Source organism: Erpetoichthys calabaricus, chromosome 12, assembly GCF_900747795.2.
Source record: "Erpetoichthys calabaricus chromosome 12, fErpCal1.3, whole genome shotgun sequence".
In the NCBI taxonomy this organism is placed as follows: domain Eukaryota; kingdom Metazoa; phylum Chordata; class Cladistia; order Polypteriformes; family Polypteridae; genus Erpetoichthys; species Erpetoichthys calabaricus.
This window is the reverse complement of record NC_041405.2, coordinates 108,113,658-108,132,219: the sequence shown is the minus strand read 5'-3', so window position 1 is coordinate 108,132,219 and position 18,562 is coordinate 108,113,658. Positions and strand designations below refer to the sequence as shown.

Below are 18,562 nucleotides of genomic sequence, written 5' to 3'. Positions count from 1 at the left end.
TGCAAGCCTTTAGTAATTTATGGATTCCAATGGCAATCCCCGTTTCTGATTAGAAAATAATCAGATTTTCATAAGCACACAATTTTTGATGACTCCAGCAACAAATGTTTTCTATTTATCCTGTTGTGATGAAGAATAATTAAAAAATGTTCCAAATGCTTGAGTAGCCATTTCAGTGTTCTGAAAAATTAGAGAGACGTATCTGCATTTTAGTTGTATACAATAATCTTGTTGATAATACACTCATGTTAATGTTAAATCTCCTCTCCTGTGCTCTGCTAGAACTGTTTGCTATAGTTTATCGCCCTCCAAAACCTGAGGTTTCTTTAAGTATAATAGAAAGCGTAGATTATGACAAAATTGTAATTACTGGTGATTTACATATACAGGGGTGGGCAAAAGTAGGTTTACAGTTGTGAGTATGCGAAACACATATATATATCTTTTAGGTAATTTGAGCACTTATGAATTTGTACCTAACTGAACTATGCCATTGTGACATTCTTTTGAGTTAATAAAGTTATTGCAATCATCATGACCTGCATGTCTTTTTCCATACTAACAACTGTAAACCTACTTTTACCCACCCCATATATATTATATATATATATGCAAGATCATTTGGAGACACTGGCAGTGGGCTCTATAAATATTACAGTGATCCCTCGCTATATCGCACTTCACCTTTCGCGGCTTCACTCCATCGCGGATTTTATATGTAAGCATATTTAAATATATATCGCGGATTTTTTGCTGGTTCGCGGATATCTGCGGACAATGGGTCTTTTAATTTCTGGTACATGCTTCCTCAGTTGGTTTGCCCAGTTGATTTCATACAAGGGACGCTATTGGCAGATGGCTGAGAAGCTAGATTGCTTACTTTTCTCTCTCTCTTGCGCTGACTATCTGTGATCCTGACGTATGTGGATTGAGCAGGGGGGCTGTTCGCACACCTAGACGATACGGACGCTCGTCTAAAAATGCTGAAAGATTATCTTCACGTTGCTATCTTTTGTGCAGCTGCTTCCTGAAACGACATGCTGCACAGTGCTTCGCATACTTAAAAGCTCGAAGGGCACGTATTGATTTTTGACTGAAAAACAAACTCTGTTTCTGTCTCTCTCTCCCTGCTCCTGACGGAGGGGGTGTGTGCTGCCGCCTTCAACAGTTTTGTGCCGCGGTGCTTCGCATACTTAAAAGCCAAACAGACCTATTGATTTGTTTGCTAGAGATTGTTTTCTCTATCTATGTGACATTCTGTGCTCCTGACACGCACTCCTTTGAAGAGGAAGATATGTTTGCATTCTTTTAATTGTGAGACAGAACTGTCATCTCTGTCTTGTCATGGAGCACAGTTTAAACTTTTGAAAAAGAGACAAATGTTTGTTTGCAGTGTTTGAATAACGTTCCTGTCTCTCTACAACCTCCTGTGTTTCTGCGCAAATCTGTGACCCAAGCATGACAATATAAAAATAACCATATAAACATATGGTTTCTACTTCGCGGATTTTCTTATTTCGCGGGTGGCTCTGGAACGCAACCCCCGCGATGGAGGAGGGATTACTGTATTGAAAAAAAAAAACAACTTTCCACCACATGCTAAAGGATCTACACACTGACTTGGCCATAACCCTTGATTTAGTTTAAGCTTTAGGTGCACATTTGCAATGTTTTTAAAATACAAAAGAAAATCTCATTATATTTATTCATATAAAAGTCTATTATGGTAGGGAAATCTTCTGTTGATTAACCAGCTTTAAGAACAGTTAATGGTTTGGCAACTAAGACTTTAGACGTAGTTTAAAATATTTGCTAATCTTTGTGAAGCTTACCTTGATGGTGTAGTCTCTATCAGAGAAACTTATTCTTACTGCTTCAAGTACACCTTTTGGTGAAATGATTGTGTTTGGAGGGAGGGTATAGATGAAGATGGTGATCAGTAAAGTCTAAGGGTGCATTCTGATTGTATGATGGAGTTACAAAGTATTTAATGCTGCTATGACAACTCCTAAAGCAAATCATTGTTCTGTTTTGATATCTGCATTTCCCATAATTCAATGTTTCTGCTTAATACCAAAGAAAGGATATGAAATCTAGTTAACACTGCATTTATGGATTGTATCTCTGGTAAGGGTAACACATTTTAACTTTTCTTTTAGGAATGAGATTGTTGATATTAGAAATCAGATTGTCTCCATTTCACAACCAGGTTGTGCCTTCTTTGCTTGTACTGATGTCTTCATGGTGTTCAGATTACTTCTATAAATTACACTTCCTCTAGTTAACATACTGTATATTTCTGACAAATCTCTTAAAAGAAGTCATTGACAATATTTAATCTAATGTCATTTATATCATTAATAGTTCACTATTAACTGGGTTACTTCCCTCTCATTTTAAAATTGTTATGGTATATCCAAAATGAAAGTTTAATTTAGATCCTTATTATGTGAACAAGTTTTGCCCAATCTCTTAACTTCCTTTTATGTTCAATATTTTAGACAAAGTTGTATCATACATTTATGATTTTAAATCAGTTATTTAAAAAGGTACTGGGCTAGCTCTTGTGGTCCAAATCATAAAAAATGGCAAAGTGTAACGAACAACATTCACACAAAGACTGATTTAAATAAATTCTGTATTTTTATTCTTCTGGATCTTAATTCATTTTTTCACAGTACCCTGGTTTATATCTTTCCTTCATGAAAGACTACATTCAGTTTTTCTTGGTAGGACTTGCTCTTTTCTACTATAATTAAATGTGTTGCTAATCGGGTTCACTTATGGCACCTCTTCTATTTTCTATTTATTTGTCATTTTGAGTGAGGGAATGAGAGGCACAACACATCTTATATTTATTTTAATGATATACAACTTTATATTAATATAAGGCCTACTGATAAATGGTTCAGTATTAAGGGATTGTATTTCTGGCATTAGATGATGGCTGATAAGAAATTTTTCTATATTTAATGGTAAGTCTGAAATACTCATTCATTGGCCTATAAGGACTCAGGGATCAGATTAAAGGTTACTTAGCTTCATTAGGCCTGCAGTTAGCCTCTCAAGTGAAAACTTCAGGAGTTATTTTGATCTTGACCTGAACTTTAAAGATTATTTCAACATTGTTATTAAAACTGCATAATCATTTACTGTATATAACACAGCTAAAGTGAAAGCATTATTACCATGTACAAATGCAGAATGGCTGGTGCATGCTTTTATTATTAGGATTGACCAATGCAGTGTTCTTTACATTGGCCAGTCCAATATTTTGCATAATATCTATTAATGACTGAAAATGTTGGAAGAGGCAAATAAAAGATCTACATCACTCCTGTTTTTGAGAAACTGCATTGACATCCTATTAGTTTTAGAATATATTTTAAGGATATTTTATTAGCTTACATGGTCATGCATAGTTTTGTTTCCGAATATATTAGAAACTGTCTAACTGAATATTAGCCCAAAGGCCATCTTTCTTGGGTACATTTTTAACATTTTGCTTTGTTATTTTTTTTCTTTCTTTAATTTATAAGTGATGTATTAGTAATTACTGTATGTACAATGAATGCTATATAAACAATATTTTTGGATAATTACAAATTGTGAAATTATAGCCACATGTTAAGGAAGTAACTGCAAAAATACAATATAGAGTTTCCCAACATACAGTACATAATAGGTAAGGAAGAATGAAATAAACTGAATGTCTTACTATGTTAAACATCTTGTCTGATGGGTGGATTTGATATTAAAAGAAAAAAAAATAATTTGCTTGCAAAGGACTATCATTTGGAGAATTGAAAAGAAAACAGTTCTATGTAATAAAATGTTTAACCACTTTTAATTAAATCCTTCATTTTGTTTTTCTTCTTTTGAGTGAGTAAAGCTATAACTGACATTTATTTTGAAGAAAAAAAAATCCAAAAAAACAACTATTTCAAATATCTCACCTGCCATATTTGTCTTCCATCTGTAAGCAGTACAGTATGGAGCTGGTGAGCAGAGGTTTGCTAGGTCCTTCTCCCCACCTCAGTTTAAGGCTCTGGTGTCCAAAGGCGGCACATTCAAGATGTGGGGGATCTGGAGGTAGTGCTTTGGTTTTGGTTTTCAAAACTTGACTGAAAGGACCTGCACCAATGCTGTTAACTGCTTGAACCCTAATCCTTAAGAAAGACAAATTAAAGAAACTGCTAAGATAAAGATAAGGGGAGAAAAAACAAATACATCATAATTAATTTCTTTGAGCTATTTCTCTTTAAAAAGTAATACCAAATCCTTGGCAGAATTCTCCAAGACCACCGTGGCTCTGTTTGGTGTCAAGAAATGGAGTACATTATTATTAACTTGTATACTTAGGATACCTAGTCAGAGACAAAATTCAGCTATGGTTTCTCAAATTTGAATAAGTCAATAAACAAGAAACTCTAACTATGTCAAACACAGAGAACCAATTATTATACAATCTTGCGTATTGCCTAAAACATTTATTTCATTGTTTGACTGGCAATATATTCTGATAAAGCTGGTTTATTATCTGCTGTATATTATGATAGTAAAATTTCAAGCTTTTTTCTAATCTCAGTTTTCAGCACTTGGAGGAAAGTTCACAACTTTAAATTCCCAGACTTGTGACAACAGTGGTTAAGATCCTTGTGGAAAGCCTCCCACCAAGAACCCAGGAGAGCAGCATGCTTAGGGTGATGGGTGCCTTCCCCATCCAGTGCACTAAACAAAGGGAATGTAAAGGCAAATTGTGTACATTAGTACTTTAAATAATATTTTACACAATGTTTTGCTGCTGTGATAAAATTTGTTAACAATGTGTTCTCTTTTGAGATGTTAATATGTATCTTTTAAAAATTGCTTTTCCCCAGACATCCAGTATTAAACTATTTTTCATGAAGTGAAATTTCATATTATTATGAAAAAGTACTTTACAAATACAATGCTGCTGTACTAAGGAAGCAATACACTTTGCAAAATACATGACACAGATTTCAAAATCAATACCATAATACATTCATGGCAGTAAAAAAAAATACTACTTTCTATTTCTATTTTGTAAAATATTGATGTGGTATGAATACTCTTATGAAAGATGGCATTCACATTTTACTCATTGTACAAAATATTTTTTTAGCATTGTACCTGTACATGGTGTCAGGTTGCAGATTTTCCAGAACACAGGTGGTGACTCTCTCAACAGATATAAGCTGTTGCTCGCCAAATTCAATGTTGTAGCCAGTGATGTCAGAGCCATTACAGTAAGGCTCTTGCCACTGAATAGCTAAGCAAGTAAATTGACAGGGGAGAGGACTGGGTAAGTGCTCTTCATCTAGGTTCTCAAATATGGAAATTACCCCAGGAACAGATGCCATTGTTGTCACTGCAGCAACCTTCCCAAACAGGCCTGCACCAGCAATATTTATTGCCTGAAACAGATAGTAATGACAAATACCGGTAAGGATCTTCATATACTTTGATTTAATTTGCAAAAAATGAACTAATAATTTTTTTATATTGTAAAGGGAAAGTCATCTAGTTTTAACTCTAACCTGGATTAAGGCAAAAAAAGTACCTAAATTGTGTTCTATTTCAAACAAAAACACAAGATATTAATGAACAAGGACAGTATACAAAATATCAAAACAACAAATGTTGTAACAATATATTGGCAAGGGTTGGCTTTCATACTTTCCTAACTTAGATTAAGTTTTAAAATTGTTACATCAAGCACACAAAATCTTCAGACATCTAGAAGTTAAGACCAGCTGATACAATGAGACTTGGGAGATGAAAAATAATCTTAAATTTAAATAAGTTTTCTACCACGCATAGTCACTTCAAAGACAATTGAAAATTGGATGGACTCTGACATAAGGCAAGTATGCTCTATTGGTCTGTCTACAACTGAACTTGGGGACTCTGTTTTGGACAACAGATCTATCCTGTCCCATGAGGATTATCTTTGCTGACACCGGTATTCAAAATACAACATTGAGTGGTAATAAGGGTTTATTCTTCTCTTTCATAACTCTTAAGGGATCAGTTTTTTGTTTTGTGCAGATCTGGTACCATTTTTGCCTATGTAATCCTTTGCAAAAGTGGTAATGATCAGTAATATGGTTAGGGTTAGTGGTAATGCTAAAATGTAATAAAATTATTCAAACTAATACAACTTTCACAAAACCTCTATAAAAATGATATATTACTATACAGATCATAAACTGCGGATTTCACAAGTCAGAAAAAAAGAAAATGTAATTCTAAAAACAACACGATAGACTATTGCATCAATCTTTCCTTGTTCTTTTGTGATGAAAATGTAGCAATTTCAGCCAATCCACTGAGAAGAAGCTATTGCATTTATGGATGAGATGATTTGAATGTAAAATGAAATGTAGTGGTTTGGTGTGTTGAAATGTTATTTTTAAATACCTAGTCTTAAAATACTTCTTTATTTTTACCAGCCCAGGGAACATTTAAAAATGTTCCGTACAACCCTGAATAAAAATAAAAGCTTGTAGTCTATAAATAATACTTAGAAGCATTTAAAAAATGAGTGCCTTCAAAATCAATGTTTCTGTGACTTTTAAGAAATAACATGTTTTTATTCTCACAAAATAAGAAAAAATAAAGTAAAAGACTAACCTGAACACGACAGAAATAGGTTGTTGCAGGAATGAGTCCCTTTACTTCAAAAGACAAAGATGATCCAGTGTAAATCACTTGCATACAGCCCTCAGCTACACCCCACTCTAATCTGTATTCTGTAACCTCTGCACCATTGCATGATGGAGCCTAAAAACAAACAAAAAATAAAATAGCTGTGCATCCATTTTTTATTACATGCTTATACTGGTCAATGGCACAGAGACTTGGAGCTTACACCAGTATTAACTTGTACACAGGAGGAACTGCTCTGTATGGGATACAAACTAATTTATGGGTTGTACTCAAATACAGTAATGTATTATTAAGGATAAATTTGATCTAACAACCCAATATAACACATATGTTGGTTATTATGATAGTTAGCAACAAGATGAACACAAATATACAGATGCATCTCAATAAATTACAATATCATCGAAAAGTTAATTTATTTCAGTAATTCAATTCAAAAAGTGAAACTCATATTATATAGATTCCTTACACACACACACACACACACAGAGTGATATATTTCAAGTGTTTATTTCTATTCATTTTAAATTGGGAAAAATATGAAATTAGCCTTTACTGAATTTAGCATTTTTAACTGCTTAATGATGCTGAAATATTGCATTAGTTCACTGCTTAGTGCTGAACAGTGGTGCTGGAGCCAATCCTGGCCAGCACAGGGTTTGTTCCTGCCTTGCACCCTGGATAGGACACTAGTCCATCGCAGAGTGAGAACACACACACACACACACACACACACACACACACACACACACACACATTAGTTCAATTAAGCTAAAAATATTTTTCTGCTGATTTTCATTTATACTCAGCATTTGATGCTTCTTGCTTCAGTGTCCAACTGAACAGCTTTATCACTGTTGCAATGTCCTGGTGAAACCTTTCACCATATTTGGCACTGGCTATGCCAAGATTGGTGGGATACAGGTCCAGTTGTGAGGGCAGAAAAAATTTTAGCGACAAATTGCAATTCTTGGTTTTGTATGCTTGAAGCATGCTGTCATCTAGCTGGACGAAATTTGGTGCACTGTAGTTGCCAAGGAAATTCTCAACAAGCAGCTTTTTGTAAAATTTCCTTCGGCCAACTAGTAGACCTCTGAACTGCTCATCACTGATAATATGTCAGATTTGTTTAATTTGAAGAGAGGCAAAAATATCTTTGTTGGTTCGACAAGTGGTTTATGTGATATATTTTTCTGTTCTGGAACCACAATGTCCAAGGAGAGGCCAGTTCTTTTAGTGTAATTAGACTCTTTAGCACAGATGTCCCATTTGAAAATGAAACAACAGTACATGGTATATTTCAACACCATTCCTAATGGCAGTGCCACTACGTATACCGACACTGTTACATGACAGGAAATCACAACAATAGTTGATTGCAATAAAATGGTAGGTGATAAGAAATTTTAAGGTGATTTTTGAGACCAACAAGAGAAAATCAGTAACATACACCCAAAAGTGATCAAATGCCTAATAACTCCTAAACACTTTGAATAACAAGATAATTTTTGTTTTGTTTAAAAGCAGGTACACAGTATTTTATTTCCAATAAAATGAAAAAACCCTTTCCCCACATGTCTTTTTTAGACTTAAAAACTGCATTTTTTAACAAACATTAACACTTTTGTAGTCATTATCTTATGAAGATGGCCAAATAACTGGTCAATTATTAAAATACAGCAAAAGTTGTACCCATACATAAACATTTTAGTATAAAAAATGGACTTGTTACTCCAAGCCCTTTACCTTTTTTTTTTTTTTAAATAAAAATGCACTTTACAAGATGAATGTCAAACTAAAAAAAGAAATACAGATTTATAGTATACTCTTACCATAAAATTATAAAGTACACTTTTCTGAGCTTTTCAATGACCTATAGCTAAGCCATTGTAGCTTTGACAGAAAAGAAGTTACATCTCATAAGAAAACACTCTGAATTATCATTTCATTGTCGGTGCTGAGGAAAAGTACCTATATGTCAAAGGGATTTTTTTTAATAAATAAAAAATACTTCTGAGCTCAGGTAATAATAGTGTAATTAATATACCAAGTTTTATCAAAAACAAAACTGGTGATGCAAAGGCCATTTGTTGAATTAAAATGGAATGACCTTAAGCCATCCATTTGTTATTGCACATAGTATTTTCTGGAAGATGGAGAGATGAAGATGCTTATACTTATAGCATTGTGCACAAGGAAGGAGTCATCCCTGGATGAACCACCAGTCTGCAGGGCACATTGGTACAAACACCTCACAATGTTACTCCATTTTTTGATTTATTGCTTCAAAAAAAAAAACAAACCGCACATGAATCTGTTAATTACCCTGTCAGTACAGAGCTGACTGTTTTAGGCTTTGCTGAAAATTTGTACATAAAGAAAACTATTTCTAAAAATTCCATATAAAGAAAATGTACTAAAGTAATGTGATAAATAATATCAATGCGATAATACACAAAATATAAGGTTTACTTTTTCGATACTGTCTGTAACCAGTGCACTATAGCTGTAAATAAAATTCTCATAGGTTATGAAATTCTGAACACACAATACACTTAAAATAATGAAAAATGAAACAAGTACACAAATAACCTTCTGGAGATAACAGACCTTCATAGCACTGACAGAAAAATGACATAGTACAACTTCTTACCTCCCAACTTGCTACCACACAAGTAGCTGCTCTTACAGTTAAATAGGGGGGCAAACATTGATCAGGTGGCTCAGGAGCAGTTGAAATTTGAGATACATCAGAGAAGGGTCCAGACTAAATAAAAGAAAAAAAGATGAAAAAATAAGGATGTAAATCCAAAGAAAAACAGAATTAAATATTATTCCTATCAAGCGACAACTCTTAAAAACAAAAATGTTTGTTTAAACTTGAAGCATTATACATACTGTTCTCTGGAAACAGGAAATTACTAATTGCAGAATGTGCAATGCACTAAAAGCAAACCTTTAACTTTATATGCTTATCCCAGAAAGCATAGGTGTAAACAAACAAACAAACTATAATGCTACAAAATTCTATACTACTACTTCTAATAAACTACAATACTTAAAAATAAAACACTATACTACTAGTTCAAATAATAATTATAATATGTGGGGATATATCCAGACAACAAAATAGTATATGGAAAAACTTTACTGTAAACAACACTTAATGCATTTTTAAAAACTATATAAATATTTAGTGGCTATCACATTTCATTAATTTTGCACCGACAACTTTTGTATTAAATTAGACAAAACACATTAGGGAAAAAAAATGTATTGCAGGATACTTAGGGTTTAAAATGTCTCTTCTGATGATGTCATAGCCTTTTTCAAACCCAGAAAAATGTTTTCAATCAGTAAATGTAAATAAAGGAAGCAAAAAGCAAAATATAAATCTTTTCTTTTATCATTAATATTATTTTAATTGTATTTTACCAAAATTAAAATGTTTACAAATAATAAACAACAAAGAACTTATCAGGTTCTTTTGAGCTAGATCATATATCAGGATGAGATTTAAGTTAAAATTACCCCTAATGTAAGACTATGGTAATTAAACTTAATTAAATTAATTAATTAATTTAATTAGGTAATTAAACCTAATATGTTAAAAAAAAAAATTAAACAGGAAAAGATCTGTTGTAGATATGATTTCATGTGAATATTTGCTTGTCTATATACATCTACAATAGTGTACAATTACTTAAATAGAATGCATAGATTATACAGACAGTTTTAACAAATCTATAGAACCAATTTAAAATACATGAAATATGCATTGAAAGTGTTAACAGTTCGTAACTAGACATTTATTCAGAAACTACCACTTAATATATAGCATTACAACATACCCCTGCTTGATTTGATGCTTTCACCCAGAAGCAGTATGTTTGCCCAGGTAACAAGTTGCTAGCAGTGAACTCTGTCTCAGGGCCCTGATAGATCTGGACTCTTTTACCACTTTCTTTTTCACATATTTCTACTGTATATTCTGTGATTGCAGAACCTCCATTTGAAGATGGAGCAACTAATAAGACAAACAGTAAAAAGAAAGTTACTTTAAGAACTTTTAGTCTTCTTTTGTACGATACACAATGTGTAACTGGGGAATGTGGGTTGATCAAATAATACAAATTTTGATGCTGCCAATACAATAATGTCTGCAGGTGCTGCAGTCCAGATTACAAGCTAAAAAGAACATTTGATCTAAAAGACAGTATATATTTAAAAAAAAAACAAACAAAAAAAAAAAACCTGGGGCCTCATGTATAAACGGTGCGTACGCACAGAAATGTTGCGTACTCCCGTTTCCACGCTCAAATCGTGATGTATAAAACCTAAAGTTGGCGTAAAGCCACGCACATTTCCACGGTAACTCATACCTTGGCGTACGCAATTTCTCCGCTCGGTTTTGCAGACTGGCGGCACCCGGCATCAAAGCAGTGCTACTGTTCCTGCGTGGACACCCTTTCTTTCTTAGCTCCACATTCCTGACGCGGCTTTATAAATACACTGAAACTAACTGCATATTGTTTATTAGTGTAATGCATCTGATTGTAATTAACCTGCAGCAATATAATGGTCCAGGGAATAGCCATAGTATTCCAAATACCATAACTGCTTTAGCGTTGTAACTCTCACTGCATCATCTTCTTTTTTCAGCTGCTCCCGTTAAGGGTTGCCACAGCAGATCATCTTTTTCCATATTACTCTCACTGTACCACTCGGAGTATTTATATCACTATATCTGAGTGAGGAATCACAGCAGCAGCTGATCGGAAAGAGAAATATCGGTATACAGCATGAAGCAGACGCTGCCTGAGCCACGGCAAAACGCTTTAGAGACTTCCCAGTACGGACTTTGCGGTTTAGAAAAGGTTTCATCCCAAGAACTATAAACGCACTCAATCAGTCCATCAAGTGCTTCTTGTAGAACTGTTTACTTATAAGTACAATTACCTCACTGTAAACTTGCACTACAGTTATAATATTGCACAACCTGCGCCACTTTATAAAGCGTGTATTTACATATGATGACGGTATTCATTTTAAGATGAAATGCAGCAAAATATGTTGATTATATTATACAGATAAAACTTTAACTTCATTTAAATAATCTGTATTGTTAATAATTAAACATGTGAGGACACTGTGCCGCAGTGCTAGCTCGTTCAGGGATTGTTCCTGCATTGTGTTGTATTCTTGCTGGTGCTGACGGATAGAATAATTAAACATGTACTACGAAGATATTTCAATGTTCCTTAAAAGTTTTGAAGAATCGCCGTTTTAAGCTTACAGATGGCTTCACATCTATATAGCTGATTGTGTGGCGATTGGGTTTTTGGAGAAAGAAAAGTAAGAACAGGAATTGGAGGTTAGTACGTTAGAGAGAGAGAGAGAGAGAGAGAGAGAGAGAGAGAGAGAGATACTTTACTAATCCCAATGGGAAATTCACATGTGCTGTGACAAATTATTTCATTGAAGGTCGCGCATGGCGCAGCAAGCCTCTTGCGTGAGATATGAACAAGCACTGCGCCACCGTGTCCCCATGTTTAATAACATGCTTTCATTCCTATCATCATGAAAAAGATATCACGCATACATCTCAGTATTTTAATTATTCAGAGAGCTGTAATATCACGAATGTAATGGATTATGTGTCCTGTTGGAGAAAGAGAAAGCCCGTTTAAGAAGCAGGTAGTGATTCACACATGTACAGCACATAGAAGATCAAATACAGAACAAAGCATTTAATGTGCCACTTTAGTTACAATGGGATTTGAGAAACTAGTAAATTAAACGATTTAAAGATGAAGTTTATGATGTTCTACTTTAATGGCAAAATAAACTACGTGATTAAAGTGGAAATTTTGAGATTAAAGTTGACATTTCGTGCTTTTTTCCACACTATGTGCCTATTTTTTTTGTCTGTACCCTAATAAGCTTTCATATGACACTCAGACGGTGGGCTACGATTCGCCTTTTCACGGCGACTTTGATATGTGATTTCTTTTTTATTTCAAGCACTGTACGAATTTGTGAACTTGAGCCTTCGAGTTTCTCCGACACTCTGTCACTCGATCAACTTCCTTTTGTTGATTACAGTAATCCCTCCTCCATCGCGGGGGTTGCGTTCCAGAGCCACCCGCGAAATAGGAAAATCCGCGAAGTAGAAACCATATGTTTATATGGTTATTTTTAGAATGTCATGCTTGGGTCACAGATTTGCGCAGAAACACAGGAGGTTGTAGAGAGACAGGAACGTTATTCAAACACTGCAAACAAACATTTGTCTCTTTTTCAAAAGTTTAAACTGTGCTCCATGACAAGACAGAGATGACAGTTCTGTCTCACAATTAAAAGAATGCAAACATATCTTCCTTTTCAAAGGAGTGCAAAGCAAGCAGTCAAAAAAAAAATCAATAGGGCTTTTTGGCTTTTAAGTATGCGAAGCACCGCCGGTACAAAGCTGTTGAAGGCGGCAGCTCACACCCCCTCTGTCAGGAGCAGAGAGAGAGAGAGAGAGAGAGAGAGAGATAGAGAGAGAGATAAAAAATCAATACGTGCCCTTTGAGCTTTTAAGTATGCGAAGCACCGTGCAGCATGTCCTTCAGGAAGCAGCTGCACACAGCCCCCCTGCTCACACCCCCCTACTTCAGCGCAAGAGAGAGAGAGAGAAAGAGAGAGAGAGAAAGTAAGTTGGGTAGCTTCTCAGCCATCTGCCAATAGCGTCCCTTGTATGAAATCAACTGGGCAAACCAACTGAGGAAGCATGTACCAGAAATTAAAAGACCCATTGTCCGCAGAAACCCGCGAAGCAGCGAAAAATCCGCGATATATATTTAAATATGCTTACATATAAAATCCGCGATGGAGTGAAGCCGCGAAAGGCGAAGCGCGATATAGCGAGGGATCACTGTATACCATTGTTTAAACCAACAAATAGTACGTTTTTCCTTTGCCTCCACTTGGTATTCGCTGAAATTCTTGTATTTCCCCCCCCGTGCTTTTCCCATTGTCTTTTCACAGAAGGCTATTTATATTGATTTGCATATTCAAAGAGGCGAAATTCTGGGAGGAGTTGGGGCGGGACAGAAGGCGCATGCACGTACGTTACTGTTCACGCTGATCGGGATTTATGTAGTGGAAGAATGTGAAAGTTTGCGTGCGTACAGATTCCTGCATCTGGATTTTTCTGTGTGTACGCACATTCCCGCTTTTGTGCTTACGCCATGTTATAGTGTGAGTTCTACGCACGGCGTTATACATGAGGCCCCTGATCTTTACATAACTCTATATTCTCATAATACACTTCATTTTTGAGCCAAATTAATCTTCTTACCCCATTGCAGTGGTAATTCCCTAGGCTTTGCTCTCCCTACTAGACACAGAGGCTGACACTGGCCAGGTGGAGCTGCAGCTGTCTGAACAACAAAAACTTCAGATACCTGAATGATGGAGATTCCAAAGAACAGGGACAGCAAATGAAAAGTCACAGTGGATACACTTCGCCAATTGCATTTGAACAATTGACGCAATTGAGGTGTAAAGAAAAGTTACATATCTATCAATTACATGTTTTTACATATAGAATATATTTTACAACTTTACACATGAACACTTCCATTCACAAAAAAAAAATAAATCTAAATTTACCTGCAATTCTAAATTAATTCAATCCTTCACAACTACTGAAAAGACAGATACAGTAGAACAGTAAGCAGGCCACTCATACTATATCAAATGTACCTATTAACAGACTACAGTCTACAAATTATATCATTACATTTTCAGCTTCTGTATGCACAGTAAGTATGATCCAAAAAACAATATACCAAATTCAACACTATGCTCAGTTAAGATGGATAACAGAAGTCTACACCTCCTTGTTCACATTTCAGTTTTCCTTTATGTAAAGATATAAGGAACTAAATCAATACAATCTTGTTACCACCAAAAGTGAAAAAAGGATAATTTGCAAGACAAATAATTAAAAATGGCAGCCTAAATTTAATATAAAATTTGTTTGCATAAAGATACAGTACAATTAATTTAGATGTAAATCTAAATTAAATAGTTGTCTACATCCATTACTTTTTCTGGCATAAGCAAGACTGGGAGCAAGAAAAATGTAGGATATCACTTTAACATGCAGTGCTAAGCTGCAAAAAGTTTAAACAATTGTCATGTGAAGGGGAAAAATAAGCCTGGTAAAAGGGGGGAAGGGCAGCAAGCCCACTGCTTTTCTTTTTTTACTGAGTCTTAAACAGAAGCCAAAGGTTGGTATAGAGTTAAATAACATTTTCCATTCCCAACAAAAACGTCTTTTTATTTAACAAATTAGATGGACTGCATCCACTTGACTTTCCAGTTATTGAGCTACAGATGCTGTTGCTACAATCTCTGGTAAACAAAGTATTGTAAATAAATACTTTGATTGAATAATTTTTTCTGAAGGAAATAATTAGCTTGACTCCACCACCGACACATGCACCTCATATTTAACTGCCACCCTACAAAAAGTCATCAACTACAATTCATGGATAAATCTAAAAAATAGTCGATACAAAGTGGAAGTGGAGAGCTCTGTTAAACTGGAAATTTCAAACCTTTTCTCAATAAAACGTCATGTTAATATATTCTCTTCTTCTAGAGTTATTCATGACTTGGACCTTAAGTTCTTCACACACCAAACTTACTAGTAACAAACCTAAACTATACTATCAATTAAACTTCAATGAAGCATTGAAAATTTAAGCTCGAAAAAACTAAAAATGTTTAGTAAGTTCCTCCTTGCTCTGTTTATATCAAACTTATTTATGACGCTAGCATACACTGCTTTTAATAAACTTCAGATTTTTAAAATCGTTTTTGTCCAAATAATCTTAATAGCAAACTTACCCTTCTTAGCTTAAATAGTTTTATTATTTCTAAAATATGTCTGATGAAACAAGCAAAAAATACAAAGTGGTAATGTGTGTATGCTAGCAGGACCAGTATGTTATCTTGAATAGAAGTGAGCTTCTATCCCTAAAACAATTTCTTGCTTTGTGGGCAAAGAAAGACAATTGCACACTGTAAAATGGATGAACTGTAATGCTAAGAAGTGTATGGAATTAACAAATATGAATGAATAACTGAAAGATTTTATATCTGCATGATGCAGAAGTAAAATTTATGCACATTTTTATAAATACAAATGTATGCATTGATTAATAAGGTGAATATAATTGCAGCTTCAATTATCATTAAATTTACAGCTATTGTTTTGAGCTGCATTTAAAATACATCATAAACAGGTTTGTCAGAAAGAGAAGATACAATATCAAATATTGAACAAATTTAAAATACACTAAAGAAATCTTTACCTGACTTTGTCCGCCACTGCTCATACAATAAACCCTGAATCTGTACCAGGTTCCAGGAGTCAGATGATCACAGAGATGTTCCCTAAGACTACCGTTGTAAACAGTGTCCCATTTGTTGCCTGGAAGTAAAAAAAAAATAAACAAAACTAAAATCAATATATGAAAAGGATTCCACGTTTAAGCGCTGAAGGTGTTAAAAGACAATGAACTGGCCTCTTTTTATAGAACTAAAACAATTAGCATAGTGTTAGTTTTCATTTATGCAGATGCAAACAAATATATTTTGACAGCAAATTTTTAATTATTCTGTTACACACTACTTTTAATCTGATACTAAACACTTTTTTGCATAAAAGCAGGGATAAGCTCTCTTTTTGCAAAGAAATAAAGCAATAAAAAAATCTACTTACCATTTAAGCCTCCTGACATCTCCAAAACATATTTGGAAACAACTGCTCCTCCATCATCATTAGGTGGATCTGGTTTAAAAGGGACATTTAGGCAGATATAACAATACAAAATAACATGATGAATAATAAAGGTTTTATATAATTTAGCTTAATACCAGAAAATTATATATTTATTTTATGCCACATCACATGTCTGAAATCTGGTGCAATTCATAAAATCACAATGCAATAATTCTTCAATAGCTATAACATTGTTTGTTTTACATATTTCATATATTGCGTAACAATACTATCATTAAAAAGATAAATTTTACAATCTAATAAATATTTCTGATATATTTATAAAATAACTACTAACCAGCATTTTTTAAAAGAATGATATGCACATATGGAGTTAAAACACAAGGTTTAGGTTTAATGTAAGCTAGTGTTGGGAAGTCCACATCCTAAACATTAAGATAACACTACACATCTAAGCCTTCATAAATTCAATTAAAATAAGCTTTTTTTTTAGCTTAGGTTTGCTCCCTGCCACTCAGCTGTGTGAGTGTGTTGCCTCTCTTTGCGTTATAAGTATACTCAAGTATACACTTTGATGTGCAGCCCTAACCCAAGTTTCCTCCAAAGTGCTTTTAGAAGTTTAACTTGGACCATTCCAACTCAAACATTTTGTTTAACATTTATGTCCTGTTCCTAAGGGAAGCAAAAATGTACTTCTTTCCCTTGACTTTGATGCTAGATTGCTTTTTTAGTGGCTGTGTCCTGTGTGCCACTTTTTGAATAGGCTTTTGTATTAAAAAAAAAAAAAAAAGCACTTATTGTTAAGTACTATACTTTTACAGGTAGTTTTGCTGTAAATTTTAATACTTCAGATCTAGTAAAAGTTATTCTGATTCTGGTTTATAATGGTACACTTTAGCAAAAAAGTGTTTCTCCTTCCTTTGTTGAAAATGACTAACTAGAACTGACTAACACAATGCATTATAGTATTACAGTATAAGTGCTCATATACAAGCCTAATCTGTGAATGATTTACCTTAATCACTTTTTACATTTTTGATAGTTAAATACTGTATCAGGTATCCGGACACCTTTGTTTTGTTTTGCAAAAACTGAAAAACTCTCACTTTATTCACTTTAGAAATATAACCCTCAAAAATTTAGACGAAAGCATTTTTGGGTTTTAACTGTGTGATACTGTGGATTAAAACATCTTCTTGACAATGTATAGTCTAATAGTTTAATAAAATATTATTTCAGCTCAAACACTGCATTACAAAAGAAGAACATAATAGTTTACACACAGGTACATTTTACTGTTGTGACAAAGAGAAAATTAATACCTGAAACATCACTTTGTTTATAATTGGGCATTAAATCGCTAGATATTTAGTGCAGAGAGAACTGCAGATCCTTATTCCATGAAACCTACCCCAGACAATTTTTAGGCAGCGGGCATGGATCCTTCCTTTTGTGCTTGGCCGACTGGGGGCATCTGGCTTGTCAGGAATAGTACTGTATTCCACCACCTCACTGGAATGGCTCTTGCCCTCACTGTTGCATGCCAACACCTATGCATTTTAATTGAATGGATAGCATTTGTGAAGACCTTGGAATGATTTGTAAACACAAGTACATTTTTTTTTATCATATCATTGATTACATTTAGCCTGAAGAAGGAGCCTACGTTGCCTCAAAAGCTTGTATATTGTAATCTTTTTAGTTAGCCAACTCGACTTCTCACTACATCCATAATGACTAACACAATACAACATCCTAGTACTCTAAAGCCAATATATTATATATATACTAGACATTAAGCCTGTTACAATAAGAGGCGCTAGAATAGTAGTGCATAAACATTAGTAGGAACAGTCTATATTAAATGGCAAAGGACCGTCTATTTTCTGTTACAGTAATACTGGCTTGTATGTGGCTGTAATATGCGTCACTGTATTGTGTGCCTTTAATTTTCTCTCACAGTAATACGTCTCTCCAGCAAGTATTTTAATCTGTGCTGGTGTGCAGCTGATTATTGTATGTATGGCGTTTCCCCAGCAACGGATTTTATGTACGCGAAAATAAATCTAC

The 18,562-nt window shown here is 34.3% G+C and overlaps 1 protein-coding gene across 1 annotated transcript in view; it reads right to left on the bottom strand.

Moving 5' to 3' along the window:
• LOC114662485 (fibronectin type-III domain-containing protein 3a-like) overlaps nucleotides 1-18,562 on the bottom strand; it is a 142,447-nt gene that overhangs the window by 10,874 nt on the left and 113,011 nt on the right. The window contains exons 15-23 of the mRNA XM_028815976.2: nucleotides 17,904-18,042; nucleotides 16,472-16,540; nucleotides 16,062-16,180; nucleotides 14,036-14,141; nucleotides 10,545-10,720; nucleotides 9,347-9,460; nucleotides 6,658-6,807; nucleotides 5,155-5,438; nucleotides 3,957-4,169 (exon numbers count right to left, since the gene is read on the bottom strand). Coding sequence (XP_028671809.2) covers nucleotides 3,957-4,169; nucleotides 5,155-5,438; nucleotides 6,658-6,807; nucleotides 9,347-9,460; nucleotides 10,545-10,720; nucleotides 14,036-14,141; nucleotides 16,062-16,180; nucleotides 16,472-16,540; nucleotides 17,904-18,042 — 1,370 coding nt within the window. The remainder of the gene's footprint in view (nucleotides 1-3,956; nucleotides 4,170-5,154; nucleotides 5,439-6,657; nucleotides 6,808-9,346; nucleotides 9,461-10,544; nucleotides 10,721-14,035; nucleotides 14,142-16,061; nucleotides 16,181-16,471; nucleotides 16,541-17,903; nucleotides 18,043-18,562) is intronic.